Source organism: Enhydra lutris, unplaced genomic scaffold, assembly GCF_002288905.1.
Source record: "Enhydra lutris kenyoni isolate GAN:26980312 unplaced genomic scaffold, ASM228890v2 scaffoldscaffold52, whole genome shotgun sequence".
Taxonomy (NCBI): domain Eukaryota; kingdom Metazoa; phylum Chordata; class Mammalia; order Carnivora; family Mustelidae; genus Enhydra; species Enhydra lutris.
The window spans coordinates 12441879-12466736 of NW_019154136.1; the positions used below are offsets into that span (position 1 = coordinate 12441879).

The 24858-nt window shown below is 47.5% G+C and overlaps 1 protein-coding gene across 1 annotated transcript in view; it reads right to left on the reverse strand.

The window, feature by feature from the left end:
- Positions 1 to 21361, reverse strand: part of LOC111157153 (glycogenin 2) — a 35855-nt gene extending 14494 nt beyond the window's left edge. Inside the window, exons 1-7 of the mRNA XM_022518414.1 lie at positions 21231 to 21361; positions 16308 to 16449; positions 7966 to 8140; positions 6522 to 6684; positions 5478 to 5604; positions 3916 to 4138; positions 2534 to 2665 (exon numbers count right to left, since the gene is read on the reverse strand). Of these exons, the coding sequence (XP_022374122.1) occupies positions 2534 to 2665; positions 3916 to 4138; positions 5478 to 5604; positions 6522 to 6684; positions 7966 to 8140; positions 16308 to 16449; positions 21231 to 21237 (969 nt within the window). The 5' untranslated portion in view covers positions 21238 to 21361. The remainder of the gene's footprint in view (positions 1 to 2533; positions 2666 to 3915; positions 4139 to 5477; positions 5605 to 6521; positions 6685 to 7965; positions 8141 to 16307; positions 16450 to 21230) is intronic.
- Positions 21362 to 24858: the final 3497 nt, after the last annotated feature.

Here is a 24858-nt window from a genome sequence, read left to right on the forward strand (position 1 = left end):
GTGGAGAAGACGGTTTTAGTGGAACTGAAGCTCTCTTCGCACTGTGAATATGTTTCTGGTTCTTCTGAGATGGGTACAGCATGGGCCACGGGATTCAAGTCTCCTAGAGTTTCTGCAAAATCTCTGTCTACACTGGGCTTCCTTGATTTTCAGGACTGGTGACAACCCATGGGGTCCCCCACAAGCAGCCAAAGGATCCAGAACCCACACTTGCTTCTGAAACAGGGTGGCGGTCCTTGGGAATGGGGTGGTGTCCATGTGATCAAGAACAGGTTTTATCAATCACGTTGAGATCATCCTTTCAAGTGATTCTTATTCAGACAAAGCTTGGGCCCCAGCTAGAAAACAGTTAACACACACTACCAAATGATAGAATACGATTAAAACAGGATCATTGGGAATTAGAAAGAGGGTTGATGAATGAGTCAGTGGTCTCTGGAGAAACAGAACCAATAAAACTTACAGAATTACAGGGAGGTATTCTGAGAGACTGGCTCGTACAGTGATGGAGGCTGGCAGGGTCCCAATCTGCCTTCTGTAAGATGGAAGCTGAGGAAAGCCAGTGGTGATACTCCGTTGGGTCCAAAGACCCAAAAATCAGGAGCACTAATGCTTGAGGGCAGGAGAACATGCAAATCCCAGCTGCCACACAGCGAGTCTGCCCTTCCTCTGCTTTTTGTTCGATTCAAGCTCTCCATGGGTTGGGATGAGGCCCACCCACCTTGAGAGGTTGCGGGAGGGGGGTCTTCTTTATTCCACATACCCATTCAGTAGCTCATGTCTTCCAGAAACACCCTCAAGGAAACCCCCAGAAATGACATGGTACCATCCATCTAGGCGTCCCTTACCCAGTCAAGCTGATGGATAAAATCAACCATCAAGGTGCAAAAGGGTTTTCTGAGCAATAGTTAATTGAGTCCACGTGTCCGCTAAACATTTCGTGGGAATGCTAAATTTTCTTACTGATCCCGTTACAGGTGTGGCTCCTGGTGACAGAACAGGGAGTTGTACACATACTATAAGAGCATAACAGACCGATTCTTCACATTCCTACAACAAGCAGATGCCTTGTCTTGAACTCACATGTGACGCTTCCCGGGGCCACATCTGGACTGTGAGGGGGCTTCCTGTACCTTCAGGAGGAATGAGAAACCAGAAAACGCTTCTTTTCTCCTCTCTCTCTCTTTCCTGTACAAAGCTGAGGGTCTTCTCAATTTGTCTGGGTTGATGTGAAATCCAAACTCAAAGGCTATCAACAACTTGACAATGCGATTTGTTCCATTTTATAATAAAGAATAGAGTGCCATCCACAGATACATTTGCTAAAATTTAAATACTGACTATTCCAAATCAATGAGACACAGTTTTCCCAAACCTACGTGAAGCGCATGGAAAAATATGGCGTCCCTTGACCCCATGCCCTAGATCCATCCCCAGCTACAAACTCATAATAATCTTGGTGAGAAATAAAGGAAATAAAAATGCCTTTCAACGTGAGGATTCAAATTCAGAAATCTTTAAATCTGGACATTATTCCAATGTATTCAATCAGAAATGGGGGATGGAGAAACAACAGCTTCATTTGGTGTTACCCCTTCTGCAAATAAGATGCGGTGTTGCTTTTCTTCTCCGAGGACAGGAATTCAGCAAACCCAGTCTCAGAAGAAATGAGCACACGGGTCAACATTAATCTCCAAGTCATATTTGCATTGGTCGTTTGGTAAAAGCTCTCCAGATGTAGAACCATGTGGCCTGGCAGCTGGGTTCAAGCAATGCCTTTCGAACCTGATAACTTGGGGATCCCACAATATCGGGATGAGACCCGACACCTGTTGTCAGGGCGCGTATTAGCTTCCTGTGGCTGCTGTAACAAATGTCCACATTTGTTGCCTCTTTGGAAGGCATAAAACAGTGCAGACTGACCCCCTTGCAGTTCTGGAGCTCAGAAGTCTAACATGGGTGTCACAGGGCTGACGTCAACGTGTGGGCCAAGGTGAGATCCTTCTGGTGGCTCCTGCAGACTGTCCATCTCCTGGCTTTTTCCCATTCCTCAAGGCCCCTGCAGCCCTGGGGGCTGAGTTCCCCTAATGCCAGCAGAACTAGTGTCTTCTCATTTCTCTCTGGCCTCTGCTTCTTCTGTAACACGTTCTATCAGCGAATCTCCCTCTGCCTCCCCTGTATGAGGACCCTTGTGATGACCCACCTGGAAAACCCAGAATCATTCTCTGGAGGTCCTCAACCTGACCACACCTGCCAAGACCCTCTTTCCTGATAAGTAGCATGTTTAAGTTCCCAGGATTAGGACGTGCACATGACGGTGGGGGAGCATTATTCAGTGTACCCCCCGAGTCATGGTGCAATGATCTACATGAACACAGGAGCCCCTCAAAGCTAGAGGAGACTGCAGATGGGGCCATGTCCTCTCCCTCCCTGGGAGCCCCAGGAGCAGGCTCTCAGCTCTGTCTCCTTGGGGAGCCAGCATCTGATTCTCTGATTCTCCAGGCACACCTGCGTGGAGGGTGGGTTTACTTACGTCTTCTGAATGGCATCCCTTGGGTGAGGGTGGGGTGTCATCCGTGACCACAGTCTGCTCTGAAGGACCCTCAGCAGGCCAAGGCTGGCTGGACCCTGCTGATGGTTTTGTACACAGCTCCCTGATGCCAGCCTGCACAACGAAGGATGCACTTGGTAAGTTCTCCTTACATCTTTGTACTCTTTGGCTGCCCTGGGGACCCTAAGACCTGTCCCATCCTCTTTGTGGCCAGCGGTCTCCTACCCTATCATCTGCACTCAGTAAACAGAAGCTTGCCCAAGGAATGCACCCAGACTTAGGAAGCTGGGCCCCGAGAGAATATAAACAACCTATCCATGTTCTGAGCTGGCCATGCACAGAGCCTAATTCTCTGGAAGCAAAAGCAAGCGCTCGCATACCCCTGGGTGGACACAGAGATCCCCCAAGCCCATGGGGTTCCCAGCCATGTGACAACTCACAAGGTAGGCTGTGATAAAACAGGTGACAGGTGCTCCTTCAGGAAGATGCCACTGTCCTGGCGAGAACAACCACACGACACACAGCTCCTAGAACTGTTCTCAACTGGCCATATTTCCCAGAACTGCCTGACTCCACATCTTAATTTCCTTTCCATACAACCTGATGTCTAGCAAACCACCCAGCAGAAAATAAGAGGCAACACAACACAAACTCCTATTCCCTTGCATGAAATGAGGGAAGAAACAGAGTCCTTCCAAAGAGAAGCAGCACCTAGTTCCACCCAACAAAAAACCGCGGCCAAGACTAAAGTATGGATTCTCTTCTTTTCCCATCAATGTGATGACTGGTGGTTAACTGTGTGGTACTAATACACATCCTGATCATAGCAATGACCAGGTAATAAAGTTTCCTGGAAACAAATTTCAAGAGGTCTTTTGCATGACAGGTGTATCCACAGTAAACTAGCTACCCAAACACGACTACGTCGAGCAGGAAGGGTTACCATTTCATTTCTTAAAAAATCAAATTGGTATCAATTGAGAGTTTCCAAAATCCTCTTCACCAATGCCCTCCAACAGCTACTTGAATTGATGATGAACATTGGCAAGTGTCTCCCCGAACAACATAGTAATCAATCATCCACAGGCACTTAGCTACAAGTGGCTCTTTCCCTGATGAAGGCGGCTAACTAAAATAATCTACTTATGCACCAACCCTCTCAATCACAGCCACATTTTGGCTCATTAAACATTCATGATTTTGAGCCAGAAAAACAACAAACCAGGGTATCTCTCATCCTTTATGAAATACAGCACGTAGAAACAGGAGGGAGCACTTCAAGAAAGTACACCGGGTATCGATTCGATCATGCAGAGGGTATGCCCTTTCTCAACCACGGCTTTTAGAGGGTGTCACCCGCTTACAGAGTGTCCTGGAGATGCGCGTTCTTCCTCAACCTGGAAGCTTCCATAAAGAGGCAGGATGCTGTGCTGGTAGATTTTCCACCAGAGGTTAAGGAAGGATGTCTGGTGCTGGTTGGCCAACCCGGAGCCCTCCTCCAACACCGACTCCGTCTTGGGGTTATACTTGTAGTTCCACGGCTTTGTGGGCCCCAAAAAGTGGACCACCTTCACGCTTGAACCAAATCTAAGGAAGAAACACAAAACATCCTACATTCCACTTGGAAGTGATCCTACACGCACAGAAATTGCCCCCAAACCACAAAGCATGTCAAAGACAGCAGCCCATGAATGCTTGTCTCAACCCTACTATGTAGACCTGCACTTTTTTGCTTAGAGATAATTTTTTTAAGCAATCAACATTGCGAGTATTTCATTTTCTACCTACCGAGAAACATAATCATCACCCAGTGGGGAATTCCCTCACACTAGAAGAATAAATCAAGAGTCTTATAAAGATGGACAATATGGTAGGTAGCCCAAAACATCATCTCCTTAAAACAATGGGGACCAAAAAAAAGAAAAAAAAACACTTTTTAGTAGATGATACAAGCTGCAAACAGGAAAACTGGCTTCTCTTAGAAGATTCTGAATTTTCACCTCTCAACCTTCCTAAACATTTTTTCCCCATAATCATCTTCCCACGAAATTTTAACACTACATTCACACCAAATATCCACGTTCTGTATGTACAAATCTGCTTTATACATAAGAATAGGATGTTTTCACTCCCCAAGGACACACTTCTCCTCCTTAGAGGCAATATGTTCTCCGCTAAAAATGTGCGCTCTCCAATTATCTTCTCCTATATTGTGCTCAGATTTTTCACTTTTGTTTACAACAACATCATTCTCACAGCAGCGAATCTCAAACATTCTGGTCCTGGGACATCTTGACATTCTTAAAACACACAGAGGACCAAGACCTTTGCTTTGTTCATATGCGTCCTACCTGTCTGTATTTACCACAACGGACAACAAAACTGAGAAATCTGAAAACGGATTTAATCGTTAGAAATCAATCGACCCATGAGATGTGGATGTTCCTGTGACACTTTTTCATGAAAAATAACTGTATTTTTAAAATACAGTTGTCAGAAGAATGACTTTGACCATCTCGAGAGGAGACAGCTGCTTTCTCCTATCTGTGTCTCCATTCAGTGCATTGTTTCATTTTTTTTTTTTTTGGCGCCTTGTTTAGTCATATCATGGAGTTTCTGTAAAATCCTGCTGTACGCTTATAAATAAAAAAAAAAGAGAAGAAAACAGTAACATCTTAGAAGACTTATTTTTTAAGTCATTTTGACTGTAGACATTCAAAAGAACCATGGAGGTTCCTGAGACCACCCTTTGGGAACCACTACCATTAAGACTTACGGTCTTGACTACCTACAATTTAAAGCAATAGGGAAGCAGAGGGATGATCTAGTTTTTTCCAACCCAAATTCCAAAGGCTGGTAAAGATTCTAGAGACAGGGTTGCTTGAAGGCAGCAGGCATGGACGGTTATAGAAAGTGGAGAACTTACCGTTTGAAAGCAGGGCTGTAGGTGTATGCCGTGTTACTGCTCAAGTTATAGATGAACGGCAAGTGCTTGTGGATGTCTGCCGTTGACCAGCTACTGAAGAAGCTATTCAGTAAGCCTTGATCCGCCCCTAAATGGTGAACACACACCCAAGGAGGCCCATCATGGATGGTAGAGCACTTCAAAGAATTCAAGATGTGTTTGAAGGGCTTAACCCACCTGCACGCGGGGTCCCATTCTATGTCTTCTCTCTGTCCACTACAATATGACCATTTGTCTCAAAAAGGGCGGATCACCCAAACCATTCATTTTAACATGCATATTCTCTCCAAAACTTTACGCCCATAACCCAAACCATGGATAATAAACCCTCGTAGTGTCTCCCAAATTCTCGACTCTCACAATGAATTCTATCCAGGGGCCATAGGGCTTTATGGGCAAATCCTGGTTCTTACCCACAGATGACTCTTCATCAGTCCCCTATTTTCTCTTATGGGCCGACAATCCTAGCATTGTCCCCATCTATTCATGTCCCTTCAAGTCAAACATGAGCTTCTCTTTGCTTCCCAGAGTTGTTCTCTTTGTTCTCTACCAGGGTCTGCCCAACTGAGCCTTGCATCCACTTTTGTAAATAAAGTTTTATTGGAACACAGCCATGCTCATGTAAGTATTGTCAATGGCTACTTTCACTCTACACCTGCATGGTTAAATATTTGTAGCAGATTTCGTAGGATCCATGATGCTGGAAAAAAAATAAATCTATTATCTGGTCTTCAGAGAGAGGTTTGCCTACCCTTTTCTGTTTGATCAGGATTGGGGAACCGTTCTTCCTACTCACTGAGGATATTTTCTTCTGTGGTTTTTCTCTGTCGTGTATTTACTTACTAACTTCACTTATTCTGTCACCCTGTCTGGCCGCATTCTTCCACTGTATCCTTAACTGACTTATGCCATTCATGTATCCGGGGGAAGTGAGAATGGGGCAGGGGTATGGGACCACAAACAGCCCCATCCTTTTCCATCCATTTCCAGGTTCCCATCACTCACCATCAAAGCTGCCGTGGTCTGTGGCATGTTGCAGCAAGAGGCCGTGCGTCTCCAGAGACGGTTGGAAGACAAAAACGCCACTGTTGAAGCAGTCCGGCCATCCTGGATCGGGGGCTGCAGAAAACTCTGTCCTGTCAAACAGCTCATCAATATTGGCCAGCACCTGGCAAAGCAGAGCACGGGGGAACCTGTAGCACCCTCCTCTTACCTCCGGGATGCAGGTGACAGCAGAAACTTGAGGATGCTCAGTGTCTAGTGATTGGAAACCTGTACCAACTTTTCTTTCTCCCTTCCTTCCTTCCTTTCTTTCTATCTTTCTCCCTTCCTTTCTTTCTTTCTTCTTCTTTCTCTCTTTTCTCTTTCTTTCTCTCTTTTTCTTTGTTTTTCCATTTTATGTATCTATTTGACAGAGAGGAGTGGGAGAGGGAGAAGCAGGCTCCCCGCTGAGCAAGGAGCCCAATGTGGGACTTGATCCCAGGACCCTGAGATCATGACCTGAACCAAAAGCAGATGCTTAACAGACTGAGCTACCCAGGTGCCCCAGTTTTTGGACTGACTCTCCTTTTCTGCTTACATTCGAAAGAGAAGAGTGTGTAAGATGGCTCTCTGGTTTATTTCAAGTGATTGATGGAACACTACTTCTGAAAGTAAATTATTTTCTCACGGTTCTTAAAATTCTCTACGGAACCCGCCTGACTGCGTATGCTCTTTAGTCTACCAAATGTGACCCATGAAGCTCGGAAAACACATGAAGGAAGAGGTTCTCAAGTCAACGTAATACATCGGTTGCCTTCTAGAACGTGCCTACTGATTACAGACCCCTCCAACACCCACTGACTTTCCAAACTGTGCTGTTTGGAAAAAATGAAACATGACTCTAATTGTGTTACTGGTCTTACTTTCCTCTGCACCTGTCCATCTTCCTATAGAGCTGCTTTGACACAACCAAAACAAACCAGAATGCATGCCAACGCCCTGACTTCGTTTTACGTTTCAACTTTCCAATGGCTGTTTCGGAAAGTAGCCATCCTAGGCTCCTACACTGCACGTCGCTACCCCAAATGACAAGAGGAGGATGGCTCAGCCTAAGAAGCCCGGTGTACCAGTCCAATCCAAACTATGTGACTCAAGATGCAATCAAGGCCAAATATTTTTTCTAATTATTCTATTTTGTGTAGAGAAGATCATGCGATTATAAAGCCCTCCTAGGGAAGGAGCATGCCTTCAAATCTGTTAGTGTCCTGGGCAGGGTCAGAGCAGGGCTAGCATTGTGTTATAGTTGATTTTGATGCACTGAATGGCAAGGCTGGTGACACCGTTGCATGTTATTTGCTGGGAATCCACACGTAAATAATAACAGCGTCCTTAAAAAGGAAAAGGCATTGTCTCTGAGGGGTTCCTTATCAAGTAGAGCATCTCGTCCTCATCATTCCCTTGTACTCACCAGAGTATCTGCATCCAGGAAGACACACTTGCTATAATGGGTGAGGGTCCAACAGTGAAGCTTGGTGAGGGTGACCCCAAGCTCAGGCCTCTTCAGAAAGGCCAGGTGGATGTAGTCTGCACTGTCGATCAGGTTCACCTCAATTACCTCATCAAACACCTTCGAGAGGATAACCCTGGAAAGACACACACTAGCTACTAGCAGAGCAAGGGAACATTCAACACAGGACATCCTATCCCTTCAAGATGACATCCCTTTGCTACTCACATACATGAAGCATGGATCCAAAACCCCATCAAAATCATGGCAATCTTCACGTTCAGACTTTATTTTTCCCATGGAGTTTCCATACTTTCCACTCATACTTAAACGTTACGCAAACTTGAACATCTTGACAACTGTACCCAACTGTCTTAGGTAGACTGATTAAAGTCATCCCTTAGGAAGGTAATTCTCTTTGAAAATGGCATGGGACATGGGAATGAATGCTGAGCAGGTAGAAACTGACAGATGGCCACTACAATCTCCATCAGTTTTTACCTTATGTCTTCAAAACCTACATTGTTAGTTGCATACAAGTTCAAGACTCAAATTTTGGAAGACTGTACTTTTTATCAAAATGAAACTTTCCTCTATTCCTTTTTCCTTTTTCTCTCTTATTTTTTTTGACTTAAATTCTACTTCATTATAGGTTGGAATGTCTTGTGATGACGAAAAATTAAGAAGAGCCAAAAAAAGATGAGGGCATGTCAAAAGGATATGGCGAGTCAATCAGGAATTTGAATAACAAAACAAATAACAAACAAACAACAAACAGAAAACAAAAAACAAACATAATATAAAATGGATATTCATGGGTCCATAATAATAACATAATTGAATAAATAAGTAAATGGGAAAGAAGGAGCAGCAATTCCTTAAAGAAGAATTCCAAATACAAAATGAATTAGAAATGGAAACAGAAAATCACCATTAGGCTAACACCACCATAAAAATGACGGCTGACAAGGTTCACCGATGGATGCTAAAATGAATGGCTAAAGGTTTTGAAAGAAACAGCATGTTTTCATATGTTGAAAGTATCTCCTCCAAGGTGTCCACCCATTACAAAGACAAAAATCATAACCCCACAGATAATACTTTAATGCTATGATCAAGTAACGGAACACAAAAACATCCCATAACTTCAGTCTACTACTGAAAAAATAGTGGACAAATGCAAGCCCCCCAAATTCTATAAAACAAATGACTAGTACTCCTTGAAAATGTCAAGGTCGTGACACATGAGGAAAGAAGCAGAAAAGGTCATAGATGGAAAGTCACAAGGGCACGTATAATAACTAAGTGCTGGTTGTGAACAGAATCATATACTATCAAAGGCATCCTTTATTTTCAACATTTTGTGTTGTGATTGAAGTTGCCTCCTGTGCATGTCTAGGATACGGCTGGATTTTATGTCTACTTCTCTCTCCTTTAAATGGGGTTTTAAACCCGTTCACCTTTAGTATGATCATTGATATATTCGAGCGGAGTCCTACAGTTTTATTACCCCCCCTTTTATTTTTATGTGTATCAGAGTCTCTTCTTCTTTCTAATCCTTTCCCACCGTCCACTGAAAGGATTACATTTTTTTTTCCCACATTCCATGCATTTTCCATTAAAGCTTGGGAAGTTGTACATATCCTTTCTAGTCTTCTGATGGTTACCACCCTCATATTTTGACACATATATTTAAAACTTATATTCTCTACTGAATGTAAAGAAAATCAGCATCTCTATCTTCACCCCAGATGAGACAGTAACATCAGCCTATGTTCACGTCTGTCCCTCTGTACCCCTCATTCACCTCTGCGTGGAGTGCAAATCCCAGATTATTTTCATAACTATGGCTCAACACAGTTACAATTAACTAATAGTTTTACTCCTATTATTGGCTTAGTCTTACATCTTTATTGTAAGTTTTTCTTCCTTGGATTTACAATTCACTGTGCTTGAGGATATCCTCAAGTAATTCTGTTCCCAAACATCATCCAGGCGTAAAATCTTCAAGCTTTTATCTATGTGGAACATCTTTAATTTGCTTTTGAATTGCACAGATTTGGCTAGATACAGAAAACTCATTGCAAAATTATTTTGCCCCCCCCCCCCGGAGGATGGTGGGAGGAGGGGTGAAATAGGTGAGAGGGATTAAGAGGTACAAACTTCCCGTTTCAAAGCGAGTAAGTCACAGAGGTGAAGAGTACAGCCCAGTGGATGTAGAAATAATACTGTCAAAATTCTGTACAGTGACCCTACTTATTGTGGTGAGCATTCTGTAATGCACAGAATGTCAAATCACCGTGCCGTACACTGGAAACTAATGTACTATGCTACATCAACCATACTTTTGTAGACACACACATGAAATTACTTTGCTCCAGAAAATCTGAGACATCTGCTCTCTCAACCTGACTGATGCTGAAATGCTTTTAGCGCCTTTCTCTATTCTTGGTGCTCTGTTAACACCACCCCTGGGTATCGACATGTGTGTCCGGTCATTCTGCTCGACACTCAAGGGGCAGCATTCTCAGAACTGAAATAGGAGAGGAGTTAATTCCTACAATTTGTTCTCTCTCTTTCACTCCTTTTGAAACTTCCATTAGGAAGCAGATGTTGGTGCTTCCGGGATCTATCTGTTATATCCTGTACCAGCTCGTCTCTTATATTTTTTGGTGCTTTTTCATCAAAGGCTATTAAAAGTACCTCCATCTCTGAGAAAGCACTATCTCATCGCCAAGGTTCCCTTGCTTTCAACCCAGTTATTTATGGAATTTATGGCATCCTTAGGGTTGTATAAAGATCCGGGAGTGGGGGTGGGGAGGGTGGAAGGCAAAAGAAATATCACTCCATGTTGCTACAAATAGACTGTGATGTATGTCCCCAAGTCCCTTTGTTCAGCTCTGCCTGTTTTCTCAAAATAAGTGCCTCGCCTGGGAATGAAATCTCAAGACTACAACTTGAAGCTCTTTGCAGAAATATTACCCAACTCTGCCCTTGGGCCACACAGCCTGGAAAAACAGAGTGGTGGTCCTCCTACCCACACCCTTGGTCACTTTCGGTCACCTGTCACTATTTGTCACTGGACCATAGGGCACTGTTCCTCAGCTCTCCCAGTGATTACAAAGTATGTAATGGGTCCTATAAATGCTAACTTGTTCTGTAATACTGAACCTTCCCAAGATTCCTGGATGTTTCTGAATATTTTACAGTTCATCTTGAGTGGACCAGAAGACTGAAGAAAGTTGGTGTGGAGAGCTTTTATGGACCCTGAGGAGACAGGAATGGAGGACACAGTCATGTGTTCTTTTGGGGTCCTTTTGGCTTTATCAGGACCGTTCTATGAAACAAGTATGACTTCCTCCAATCACCAGGGGGACTGATGGGCCAGTAGGCAACCAAGAAAGACCCCATGTTTCCCATCTTGGTCCCTCAGGACAGCATCCCCCGCTCTGCATCTGCTCGAGCCACTGGTCTGACTCTGAAGGTCAGGCGTCTGGACACAAGGGATGCGTTTCTCTCTAGGGGCTGAAGAGCTCATCTTTGGCAAGAGGAAATACTGTACAGATTGATTAAGTTGAAACACTTTTGAGAGAATGGGTTTTAGCCAGTTTGCCTCTAGTCTAAAGATGTCATTTGATGTCAAAGACAGAGATCTGCCCTCCAAACACCAACATTTACAAAGACCAACCTAGCTGGTCATAAATATCCCCCATAGACATACTGATGGCTCATACCCTCCACCATTGTGAGATCCATCGTCCATTTGTGACGCTTGGTTTTAAGACTTCTTTGGCTATTATATAGACTAACAAGCCTCCTCCCCATGATAGATTTTGTAAATGTGTCCCTTAGTTGATTTGTTTGATCTTTTACTTTTACACATAGTATTTCTGACCTATGGAGGTCCTGGTGGCCTCCTCTGCTTTCATTTAAGACAGTTTTCCCCACCTTCAGATGAATGAATCTGTCAGTGAGATGAATGACCCATGTATGGCAAGGTCTGGAGACACTGGTTGTGGATGGTGATCCTACCAGCATATGGTGGGTGGAGACCAGGGACACTGCTCCACACCCTCCAGTGCCCAGGATGTCCCAACTCAGAGAGCCATCCAACCCCACATGTCAGTACTGCCCAGGCTGAGACACTCTGATTTACTAACTTCTAAGATTTTTCTATCCTTAAAAAATTTTACCTTTACACTCATAATCTACCTGAATTCATCTTGGTACACATGGATATGCTGAATTATACAGAGGTCATGAACTGTCTTCCTTAGAGCACCATTTATTTTTCTATGATATACCTCGCATGGTCTTCCTACGCTTGTGTATGTCAAGGCTTTTCTCATCTACATGTAAAACACAACCAAACCTGTAAATCAAGTTTGGGTATCAAGATTAGGATGGCTTCTTAAAATAAATGAACACATTCTTTTTTTTTTTCCCCTCCCTTGGCTCTGAGATAGCTCCTATCACATGGAAATCCATTCATTGTACCCAACGTAACAGAACGTTCTTTATAACTGCCCTCTTTATAACTGCCCGGGCTCAGAACCTTCTACTAGATAAGCCTTTGATAACATTCTCTGCTTTCTACCCTGGGGTACTGGTGAACAGTCTTTTCTATGCCTTCTAGTATCAATGCGGGGTCATCTGAGTTTCCCTATAAGAATGAGTACTTCATCAATCTCACCAGCAAAGTGCTCTGTGTCCTATTTGCTTTTAAAATCAAAGTTGCTTGCAAATGACTACTTTTTCGCCTTAATTTTGGATACTTGTGTTTTCTGTCATCTTAACTTACTCTTAGATACTCCAACACTTGGACTTGTTTCCTGTTCCCCGTTTTCAGTTTTTATGAATCTCTTCTCTCTTGACTTATGTATTTTTTGTTTGTTCAAAATTTTTTTTTCCAACTGGATAATTTCTTCACTGATTTTAATTTTTGTATTGTTTGCCTTCTGTATTTTTTGTTTGTTTTAGTGTAAGATTTTTTTGACCTCAATAATTTATTTCTTCACTGATTTTAAAGTTTCTCTCTGGAATGCCTCTAGTTTTCCCCTTTGGTTTCTATAGGTAGCATTCATATTGCAAATGTTTTTTTAAGCACCATAGAATTCAAGGTTTGATTTGTTCACTTATGAAGTGTTTAGCAATTTCTGATTTAAAATGTCCAAGGGTAATGCTGGTTTTAAATTCAGCTTGACATTAATGTCGAGTTTTATTACAGTAGAGTCAAAGACTATAACCTTCAATTCCTGCTCCAAGTGACACATTAAATGCCTCCTCGTACTGAGAGTATAAAATCAATTTTTCTAAGTGGTCCATGGCTGGTGAGAACAAAGATTACCATTTACATAATGCATAACATTTAAGAGATACCTCATGCATTATTCGTTAGATCAATTTACTCACGTGTCTGCCTCATTTGTGAGTTAAATACTAGGAAAACTATATAAAAATACTCTCCCTCTTCCGTTCTTTGTGTTTGCTTGTTATCATATAGCGTTTTTTTAATATGCTTTATATGGTGATTGTTGGCGTACCAAGGATCTTGAGCAGTGTATCTGAAATGTGAATTCTACTCTTTATTATGTAGGGTTCCTTGTCTGGATTGTTACACTTAGAAAACTGTATGACTGTTTCTGCTTTTCCTTTCTTCTACGTGTGATCTGATAACTCTGTCCATTGTTTAATAGAGAACTATACCAGATAGAGGAAGTGGGTGGGGGATGGGTTAAGGAGGTGATGGGGATAAGGGGGGGGGGGTCACTTGTCATGATGAACACCAGGTGATGTTTCAAAGTCCTGAATCACTATATTGTGTACTTGAAACCAATATTATACTGTATGTTAACTAACTGGAATTTAAATAAAAACTTAAGGGGCACCTGGGTGGCTCAGTGGGTTAAGCCTCTGCCTTCGGCTCAGGTCATGATCTCAGGGTCCTGGGATCAAGTCCTGCACCGAGCTCTCTGTTCAGCAGGGAGCCTGCTTCCTCCTCTCTCTCTGCCTGCCTCTCTGCCTACTTGTGATCTCTGTCAAATAAATTTTAAAAAATATTTTAAAAAACTTGATAAAAAATACATATATCAGATAACATGGGTCCTTCTTAAATGTGTATAGTTTAGTAAATATATTTACGATGATTATTTATCCTCAATACCAGGTTTTCTTACTCTCCTCCTTGTCCTTCCAGAAAGATCTTTCTCATTAAGTTGTGGGTTTTGATACAATGTTCACCCAGCAGATGACAATTTTTTTTTCTTTTAGTAGCAAAATCCCTAAGCACCTACATGCTTGAGAATCACTTCTGATCAACTGCCAATAACAGATAAACTTGGCCAGATGGCTTATTGGATGTATCCAGAAATATTTGTCATCACAATTTTAGAAAGTCATCGGTACACAGACATCTACGTTTGCGGTCTTTATTTGCTTTGCTCCCCTCTGGTGATACCCATTTTTTTCTGGTTTCTTCACCATGGGGAATTTTCTTCACAAACGTCCTTGTTTCCAAGCTGGTTTCATTTGCTCTCAGCTTGGGAGCAGACTCACCTCTGTTTTAAAGCTTCCTACTCTACACACTTCTGCTCAAATAGTGGGAATCCCCTGACATTTTCCATATCAATGACTCTCACAGTCTGCAGGGAAGATGGCTTGGAATGGGGTCTCTAAAAAGTCTAGTTTTTTAGCAATTTTTATTTGCTGTTAACATTTCCACAGCTCATGGCTGGACCCCTTTTGATTCAGCCCATCCTAGCAGTTCCATTTGTATCAACAAGTCTCTACTTCCACGAATTTTATTAAAAGCGCCCCTCGGATCTTTTCCAAAGTCCTTATGTTCCACGCACTAACTTTTTTCATGAATACTTCTCTCCCTGAACTTGAGTGTGATGTCCCCACCTTCACCTGGAGAAACATTTTGTATGCTCAGCATTGATTTAAATCCTTCTCTGTCTTCACCTTGATACAAAAAGTGGGCTGATGCCTCGTCAAGGAGAGGATGGGTTCTCGTTGCTTCAGACTACCTAGTCCGAATCAGAACTAGCCTTTCAGATCTCAGCCCTGAGAGCTGGCCAAGCGAACCTGACATGGCTCATTTAATGACATAGGGAGGGACAGAGCAGGAAACCCCTCCCTGGCCCATGTCCTTGCACTGAATTCCAGCAACTGCCCCAGCTCCCTTTCCTGGTGTCCCCTGCTAAGTGGGACAACCCCTTACCAGAGTGGGCCATGCCAGAGATGAGCTCATACCAGAGATGAGCCCATGCACACTTTTCCAGGCTTCTGCAAACTCTGAGCCTCCCCATGTCCTCAAATGCTGCTCATGCAGAGCCTGACTCTCGTCTACCAACCCAGGTCTTCACGAAGGCCTCCCCTAACCTTCCTCTCCTACCTTCAAGGCTCACCCCACCCATGAATACCGCGGCCCTGTGCACGCCGCCCACAACCAAGACAAACTGGAAGAACCTCGTGCCCACGCGTCTATCATGAAACACTTTCATCATTCTTTAAGTTTGCCCATGGCCAACAGCAAGTTCTCCATATTGCAGGCATCCAGACCATGCCCCAAATTCATGAAACGCTGTTCCTACAGCAGCCACCTTCAAGAAAAGTCTCCATGCACATGCTCCATCAAGATGACATCTGTCACCTGGGAGCATCCAGAAGGAACAAATGGTCTCCCCAGTGAACTAGTGCCACTTAGGATACTGTGGGGACACCACCGTCCATGTGTCTACAGATGGGAACAACTCACACTCAGGCTGGAATGCACAACCTGCTCTACAGAACTAGGGCGCCAACAGACTCAGGTGTCCACATTTGCAAGCATGCACTCAAGGACCTATAGCCATCCATCCTGTCAGCCTAACCATGGACTCATCCTTGACCTCCCATTTCGAGCCCTGCATGGCAATCCCAAGACATGGCTTTGAGCCATCGTGAGAAACTCAGGGCACGCACTCACCACCACAGAACAGCTTTGCACATGGCACAGCCTCATGTAGGAACGTCCACTCATCTTCCCAGGGAACACTGCACACGGGGACAGAGGTGCACAAGGATGCAGAAACCCATTCTACACATGCAAGAGTCTGCAGAACCACATGTGACGTGCTCCGACTTCCAACCTTAAACCTGTCACCTCCTCTACAATACTTGCTTCCTTTGATGATGAAGAACTGAGTGGACCAGCATCAAATGCCCGCTAAGTCAGCAGGAATTCCAGATCCACTGACGGTTCTGGGGACCTCTGAGAGCCACAGGAACCGGTTGGGCACTGGAGCATCTCCCCAACTTACCTGAGCAGACTGGACACCTGTGGGGTGATGAGAACCACCAGTTTCCTGGTCGCACGCTGGTTCCTCAGGGACTGTCCCAGGACCAGCGCGCCCTGGCAGTAGACGTCATTGGTGGCCAGAGTCACGAACGCCTGGTCAGACACTGCGGGTGTGGACAAAAACACCACAGTCACGTGCCTGGTGGAAATCGGGAGGTGCCAGTGTTGGTGGTCACCCCTCTCTGAAGCTTCACCAGCTGAACCGAGTAACTGCTCTATAGTTTACCAATGTTTATGGGAACACTTTACTGACGTCCTTCCTGCTCCCCCCTCCCTCCCTTCCTTCTTCCTTCCCTTCTTCCCTCCCTCCCTTCCTTTCTTCCTTCCATTTTTAGTAATCTCTCTGCCCAACATAGGGCTTGAACTCATGACTCTGAGATCAAGACTCTGAGCCACCCAGGCACGCCTCCCCCCCATCTTTCCCTTTGAAAACACACAAACACGCACAGAAACACACAGTCAGCATAAGGCGCCTGCGTGTGATGCCTTAATTTTCTCTGCATTCAAGTGTAAAAAAAAACTCACCCCAAACACTTGAATCTGAGACACAAACAAATCAAAACCTGTAAGCAACCGCACAAGTATCTGAGCTAAGATCCAGACGCCAGCCCAACTCGGAACAAAACAACACAACACAAAACGATGCCCAGTTTCACAGGGTCTCACTCAGAGGGGAGGAAATGCAAACAGGGGATCCAACTGATGGCAATTTCCAGTCTAAGCGCATCCTTGAGGTGGTGGTAGCTTTCATGGGGACTTCCAACCAGTTTAATTCCTGCTCCCCCAGGAGTGTGTTGCTGGGAGAGAGACAACAGTTTAAAGAAATCCGGTGCAGGCTCCCGTGCTGTGTGCAGAAATTAAAATTCGCAGCATGCACCGTGGGGCGAGAACACACAGACCTCACTTCTCAAAGAGCAGAGCGTCCTCCCCTCCCCGAGCCAGCGGCTCCCCAAGCAGGGCCCAAAGGACTGGCATTCTCACTAAATATAACGTGAAAAATGCAAGCTTCTGAGGCCCGCTTCCCAGGGTGGGGGGCCACCTCCTTGACCTTATACATTCCATGGGGGTAAATTCCAAAATATGCCTGTTACAACAGGCTCCTGTCTGCCCGTTCTTGATGCTGCTGCTGCTGCTGCTTTCCCTAAATTAAGAAGGGTCTGCGAACTCCTGGCCTCTCCACTGTGAGTTCTGGGTTATACTCAGACAGTAAAGTTCCAAACTCAACTTTGCAGCCCCCCAAAGTATGTATGTATGTATGTATCTGCCTGTCTAACCATCCATCCATCCATCCATCCATCCATCCATCTATCATCTATCCATCCGTTTATCCATCCATCTATCTATCCATTCTTACATCTGCCTATTTACCATTCATCCATCCATCAGTCCATCCATCCATTCATCTATCTATAATCTATCATCCATTTATCCATCCATCATGTCTATCTATCCATCCACGTATCCATCCATCCATCCATCTATCCATCCATCCCTGTGTCTATGTATCTATCATCCATCCATCCATCCATTCATCCATCTATCCATCTATCCATCCATTCCTGTGTCTATTTATGTATCATCCATCCATTTATCCATCCATCCATCCATCTACCCATCTATCCATCCATCCCTGTGTCTATCTATCCATCCATCCATCCATCCATCATATCTCCCAATCCATCTATCCATCTTATCCACCATATATCTATCTACCTGTATCTATGAGATGTTTGAGGGGCAGGAGACACCCCCTATGGACATATCTGAGACATGGGAACAAAGACTGGGGTCCTCTAGAGACCTCAGGGTGACAAGACAGTCCCATGTCCAGAACAGACCACCCTATGTCGGGATGATTGACCAGACAAGAGGAAGGTGCAGCTGCATTAGCCCAAGGGAAAGTACCAGACAGAATATAACACAAAGAGCAAAGTCACCAAAATTCGTTAATGCATACACTGTTTTTGCTGCATTTTGGTAAGGACATAAATGTAACTGCTGTAATCAGTGCATATTATGAGCTAAAATATGTTTCCCCTCCCCTGGCCAAACTCGTAGGAAGTCCTCACTCCCAGGACCTCAGAATATGGGTATATTTGGAGATGGGGTCTTGAAAGAGGTAAACTGAGGTCATTGGCGTGAGTCCTGATCTGCCAAGATTGGGGTCCTTACAGGAAGAGGGGATGAGAACACAGAAACACACACAAAGGGATGACCACATGAGGACATGGGGAGAATGTGGTGTCTACACACGAAGCAGAAAGACCTCAGGGGGAACCCACCTCAGCCCTGCCTAGATCTCAGACTCCCAGCCTCAGCCCCACATGGATCTCAGATTCCCAGCTTCTAGGACTGGGAGGAAAAAAATATATATTCTTTAAGGCATCCTCTCTGTGGGATTTGTTACGGCAGCCCTAGGACCCTAATAAATCGGGGCATTAAACTCAGGAAGCAGACCCGGTAATGCCACACCCACACTGGAGAAAATGGCACAGCAATCACTTGGTTACTCTCTCAAGCTCCATTTCCATCATTGTAACTTGGCTACATATTTCCTATATCAACAATTTAAACTGGATCCTCCTCAAAGAAAAACAAATTCACAACACATCTTGGCTGGATATTTCTAAAGAGAACATCGAGGTCCTTCTGAATGGAAGGTAATAGGAAGACATGAAAAGTACCCAATTAGATTATTCCTCCTCCTTTATCCTCTCAATGATCACTAAGGAAACCGCAATCCAATTGTCGGGGTCTGTTTTGACTCAACCATAGTTGATAAATATGGGCCTCCTTCCCAGGAGAGCTATCAAACCAGACACCAGAACAATTACATTTCCAACCATCTCATGTTTCAGACCTACTTTGTTTGAACACATCAGATGCTTCCACGTGAGAAAGAGTCACACATGAGGCAGGGGGAAGCCGGGAGGTCCTGGGAGCAGAGCTGCTCCGTGGTTCATGGAGGGGAGCACATCATCTGGGAGGGCTTTGGGGACCCCAAGTGACACACCGAGGACTGGTTTTTGTCCCAAAGCTTCCCAATTCAATGAGAATCCTTCAGACACATCTCCTGTGGGCCCCATCTCACATCATGATTTGCAGGATGGACAGAGATAGTGCTGGGTCTACAAAGGCGTAAACTCTGTTCTTGCTTAGGATGGATTCGTGGTCCTGTCAACAGCGAGACACCACAGCACCCCGGGAGAGCAGACCCCCTCTCTCCAGCGACCCCAACACGCAAACTCACGCTCTGCGAGGAAGACATGCCCGTCTGAAGGCTGGCCACCAGGGCCCCACGCCTGATGTTGTGAGATCCCTCATGGAGAAGAGCCACCATCAGAGGCACAAAGACAGACCAGTGGATTTTAAGGTAACAGGGCGGAAATTCATGAACAGGTCTCCAGGGGCCACACAGTCTTGGTTTTAAGAAGTTACCAATGACCAAGTCTCATGGTGGCATCAAAGAACCTCCGTGACTGTCCCAGGACACTGTAATTAGAGTCCGCTGTCCCCCAACAGGGTGCCAGGGTGAGGACTCGGGAGAAACACAGAACACGAGTGGCTGTACTCCCAGCAATGGTTTAAGAAAAAAATTAAAAAATTCGTATTCTCTCAACATGAAGTTCCGCCCAAAGAATGTGGTGGCTGAGAGTTTCATAACGAATCTGGGAGAAAGGTTCATTTTTATCCATTTCTGGTCCTTGTGCGTCTTCCACTCGGTGCATTTTCTATCCACCCTCCCCCCTCCCTGAAATAACATGGCCGACTTCCCCCTCGTTCCCTGCCCTTTTACTCCAAGGTGGTGTTTGTTCCCCGAATACCCACGTCAGGTCTTCGAGCACATTCCAGGGCTGATGGAGATGCGTCCAAAGGTTGCTCATTGAATGCTACCATTATACGGACCCTAGCGGGTGTGTGGGGGAAAGTGGTTTTCCTTCTGGGGACCTGCAAACGGCTCCCGGGAACAGAGAAACCGTTCTGCTTCTCCTCCGGCTAGATTCCTACAGCAGGAACCACAGGAAACCATGCCTTGGGGCCCGCCTCAACCATTTTCCTTTCTGAGGCCAGACAGGGAGAGCGCAGCATGGAAACTGCTCCGTGATTTTCCCAAATTGCTCCTCTGAGACAAAGTTACCTGTTGTTTAAGAAAAAAGTGTGGGGGGCGGCTCATGGATGGTCATGCCTGGTCTGGTGCAAGGTGGAGGTCTTCTTGATAAAAACAGAACATGCCTCTCTCTTATGGGTTAAGGCCACAATCCCATTATCTAATTTCTATCCCTCTGAACTGTCCACAGCGGATGTCCACAAGCCCCCTGGAAAGGCAGGTGCCTAGGACTGAATCTGACCCTTGGTGGGGGCCAGCCCTTGCTGTAAGCCCCAGCCCTGTGGCCATCCCAAGCCTGCTGCCCTGCTGGGGGCGGGGGGGGGGGAGTTATCTCAGTTTTACTGGAATAACAAAGTATGCCTGTGGTCTGAACTTGGGAAACCCCAAAGGCACTGTGTTCCTAAACTTTTAGGGACATGAGCTTCCTATCTGTCTACCAGTAGGTCAGAAAAGCACTCAGTGAAATTTTATGCCCAAGAGACAATCCCATGTAAAGTCCTAGGGCTGCGTTTTACAGAAGGGAAATTCAGGAATCTGGAGGCCCCCTGACCAGGCTATAAATGGACCCCTCCCGGCGGGTGAGACTCAGCCCATCTCCATCTGCGCCTGGCAGGGCCAGTCTCTGCAAACCCAGGGATACGCTGGGGAGGCACTGAGGAGATGAGGGGCTTGGGGGTAATTGTGCAGGCAAAGGCGGGAGGTCCTCCCCAGAGCAGAGGGATCTCACAGGGACCAGTGAGAACAGGGAGGCTGGACGGAAAGCGTTTGCAGACTCACCCGGCATGGTTTGGGCACAGGGGGGCCGCCGTGCGCCTGGGCTCTCTTGGGCGTGGTGGGTGAACTCTGCCGCCTGAGGCAGGGCCTAGCGGAGGCGTGGTCTCCAGGGGACCCTCGCAGATTTCCAGGCCTGCAGGCGACAGCTCAGCATTCCAGACACCCATAGCTGTACCCCAACCCACACCCCCCTTATCCGCCCCGGGTCAGCTGTGTGCTACTGAACCGAAGCCACACACCCACGACCCCCATGCCCTGCACCTCACACTCCGTGCTCCTGGGCAGCCTCTGCTTTACAGCCAGGCTCCCCGCGACGCCGCGTCCTCGACCCCAGAGTCCCCTGCAACCCTCTGCGCCCCGCTTGTCCTCCCTGACCTGGGACACCCTCAGGCCCTTGCCCGCCCGGGTTTCAGAAGCGTCGCCGCTGCGCCCCCACTTTCTCTTGTCTCTGGTTTGTCCTGGGCTCCAGCCCGGCGCCCCTCGACTTCGCGACTGCTCCGGAGTCACCCGCGCCCCGGCGTCGCCCCGCCCCTCCTCCGCGCTCCTGGGGGCGCCAGCCCCACACCGGCCCCGCGGCCCCGTCACCTCTTTTCTCGCGAGGGCCCCACTGCGCTCCCTGCACACCTCGGCCGTGGGCTCTCGGGCAGCCCTGCGCCCCCCGGGCCCCCAGCACTACCAGGCGGCCTCCACGCCCCCGCACTCCCTGCGCGCTCCCGCAGCCCCAGCCCTCCCCACGCCCACCGTCCCGCGACTCCCTAGTGCTCCCGCACCTCCCCGGGCGCCCTTCCCAAATTGCTCCCCAGCCCCCCGCAACCCCACGCCCCCTACACCTCCTGCGCGCTCCCGCGGCCTCTGGCCCGGCCGGCGCTGGGAGGGACCCGCGGCCTGCGCCCCGCGATTGGCCGCTCGCCGGAAGCCCGGCCCCACCCCCGCTCGTCCTCTGGGACGCGGGTCCCCCACGGAGGAGCCGCAGCCCCAGCCAGCCTCCCCCGCGCGCCGCCTGCCGCGCATCCCGCGGCAGGGAGAGAGCCGTACTGGGCCCGCGGCCGCCTTCCGATCCCGCGCCCCGCCCCTGCCCCCCGCGGCCCCCTCCCCGCGGAATCCGAGAGCCCGAGGTGTCGAGGTTTGGACATTTAACCTTTACCCAGCCCGCTCCAGAGTAAATGTTTGCTGTGGCCCCGAAGCCTGGGCCCAAGGCCAGCCGGCTGCGCTGGAGAGGCCACGCTGGGAAACCTACTCGTAGGGAGGGCGGCGCACTGGATCTTACTGCCTCCGGGGGTGGGCGAAGGAAGGAGTCAGGCACCGGCGCACGCCCGGACGCGGGAGAGGATCGCAAGATAAATGAAGCCTTGGCGCCTCAGCAGTTGAATCCGTGCGCGCATGGGCGGAGGCGCCAGTGAGTGTGTGCGTGAGCGAGGGCGCGCGTGCGCGTGTAGGAGTGCGGCTGTGCGGGCCCGCAGGACGCCGCGAGCGGGTGGGTGCGACCGTGCGCTCCGCGCTCGGAAAGTCGAATTTAGGGAGTAGTTCAAGTCTGCGGTCCAGAACCTGGCAGGACAGGGAGGCCCGTGGCTGGGTGTAAACCCAGGAGCTGCCAACTTAAAACCTTCTGCTATTTCATGAGTCCTGTTGAATGTACAGAGAAAAGGGGTGCACAGGGGCAGCGGGTGCCCAGGAATGCTGCCCTGGAGAGCTGGACAAGTTGGACACACAGCTTGAAGGGTTGGGAGGAAAATGCAGGGTAGGAGTTGGTGTTAGAACAGGAGACCTGTGAGCCACGGAGACTCATAGAGGGAGAATAGTGTCTGCCAGATGGGCCAGATGGGGAGGAGGTAACTCTTGGCTGGGGCCATGTGAGAGCCCAAGGACTAGTGGTCAGAAAGACCAGACAATTATTTCCAGAACTTATCATTCTCTGTGGCCCTCTTTGGTCCACAGGTTGTCATCATCCCACCAGCTGAGGTGTCCAAGGGACATCTATCTGCAGGGGGGTTGACGTGCCTGTTGCTCAGGAATAGAACAGTTGGGCTTCCTGCCCTGTAAAGTCACCTAAGGTGAGGAGGAGAGAGGTGTCCTGCGGAGGGGGGTTACCTCCCCTCTAACCCAGGCACCTGCCCCACAGCTTCACCCTATATCACGTCTACAGCATGAGTGAACATACCAGTGAATGAGGTCTTCGTATTATTATGAAAACTGCTCCTCCCAAACCCCCCACAGACGTCGGGGTGCCAGGGAACCCCCTCCTAAGGTTCCACATCCCACGCTTTGGGAATCGGCACAACTGAGGCTCTAGAAATGAGAGAAGAAGGTCCAAGAGGACATTGCTGATGCGAAACCTCATTAGGGATCAGCACTGGAGGGCAGGGATGTCACCCAATGCCCATCGGACTGGGAGACTGCCAAGCAATAGTTTGAGTATCCCAGCATCTTGACTTCCCCTGAGCAGGGCTTTGCTGGATTTCCTCTGGTTCCCCATTGTGGCAAGTCACCCACTCACGACCCCACAGGGAACAGGAACTTGGCATGCTCCAAAGCCATTGAGGCTCACTGCCCTCGGAAAAGAAGGGGCAGAGACAGAGAAAGGAAGGGCCCCTGGTTCCAGAAGCCACCGCCCATAAAGACGGCATCTCCATCTATAACCACCAGCCTCAGGGGACCCGCATGGGTGGGAGTTTTCACTGCACATCACAGATAGGCCCAGAGCTGTTAAGAAATTGGAAGCAGGTCAGGCACTGGGTAGAGCCACCTGGAAACCAAGAGTGTGGTGCTTACCTCATCACGCTGACCGTTTCTACCCTAGGGGGCTCCAGGATGCACACCTGCTGTACCATCAAGGTATTGCTGGTCTGTCCAAACGGACAAGATGCATGGCACTCTCAGCCCCCACCATGGGCTGTGGGCACATGCTTCTGGGGTCTGGACAGGTATCTGCAGGGCTATGGAGCCTCTAGAAGATTCCTCGAAATCCCTGCAGCCCCTGGACTGTTGGTAGGAGGATCAGGATCTGAGAAATATCTGGGGCAAGCCCCCTCTGGTGTCAGTACCCCTGTTGTCTATCCCTGACCCACCAGCCTGGAAGAGGAGAAACATTCTCATGAAGCTGGACATACAGGGGAAGAGTCAGATCCCACGTAAGTCCTGCTCAACCCTCAACAGGCCCCTTGCTTCCAGGGGAAGGTGGAGCTTCCCTGGGCTCTGTGCTGGTCTCGCTGTTGGCTCTAACATTTGCCAAGTGTCCCCCGACATCCATGCCATGGTTCATTCTGTTTGGCCTCATTCTGGCCTCAAGTGAGCAAACTGTGGTACTGTGTGCAAAGGCCCTCCAGTGAGGAATGGGTCCTGGACAGACCTCCAACAATCAGAGATCTGTTTCCAAATGTCCCAGGCAGCTCCTGCCTCCTTTACTATGTGGATTCCCAAATTGTTGCCTTTTTATGGGTTAGAAGTTACCCAGCAGCAGGAGTTCCACCTGGCACTAGTGACATGTGGTGTAGGTCACTCTCTGGCGTGGGGTATCCCATGCACTGTAGGGTATGGAGCAGTGTCCCTGATCTCCACCCACCAGGTGCCAGAAGCATGCTGTTTCCTCTCTCAGTTGTGACACCCAGAAACAACTCCAGACATTGTCAATGAT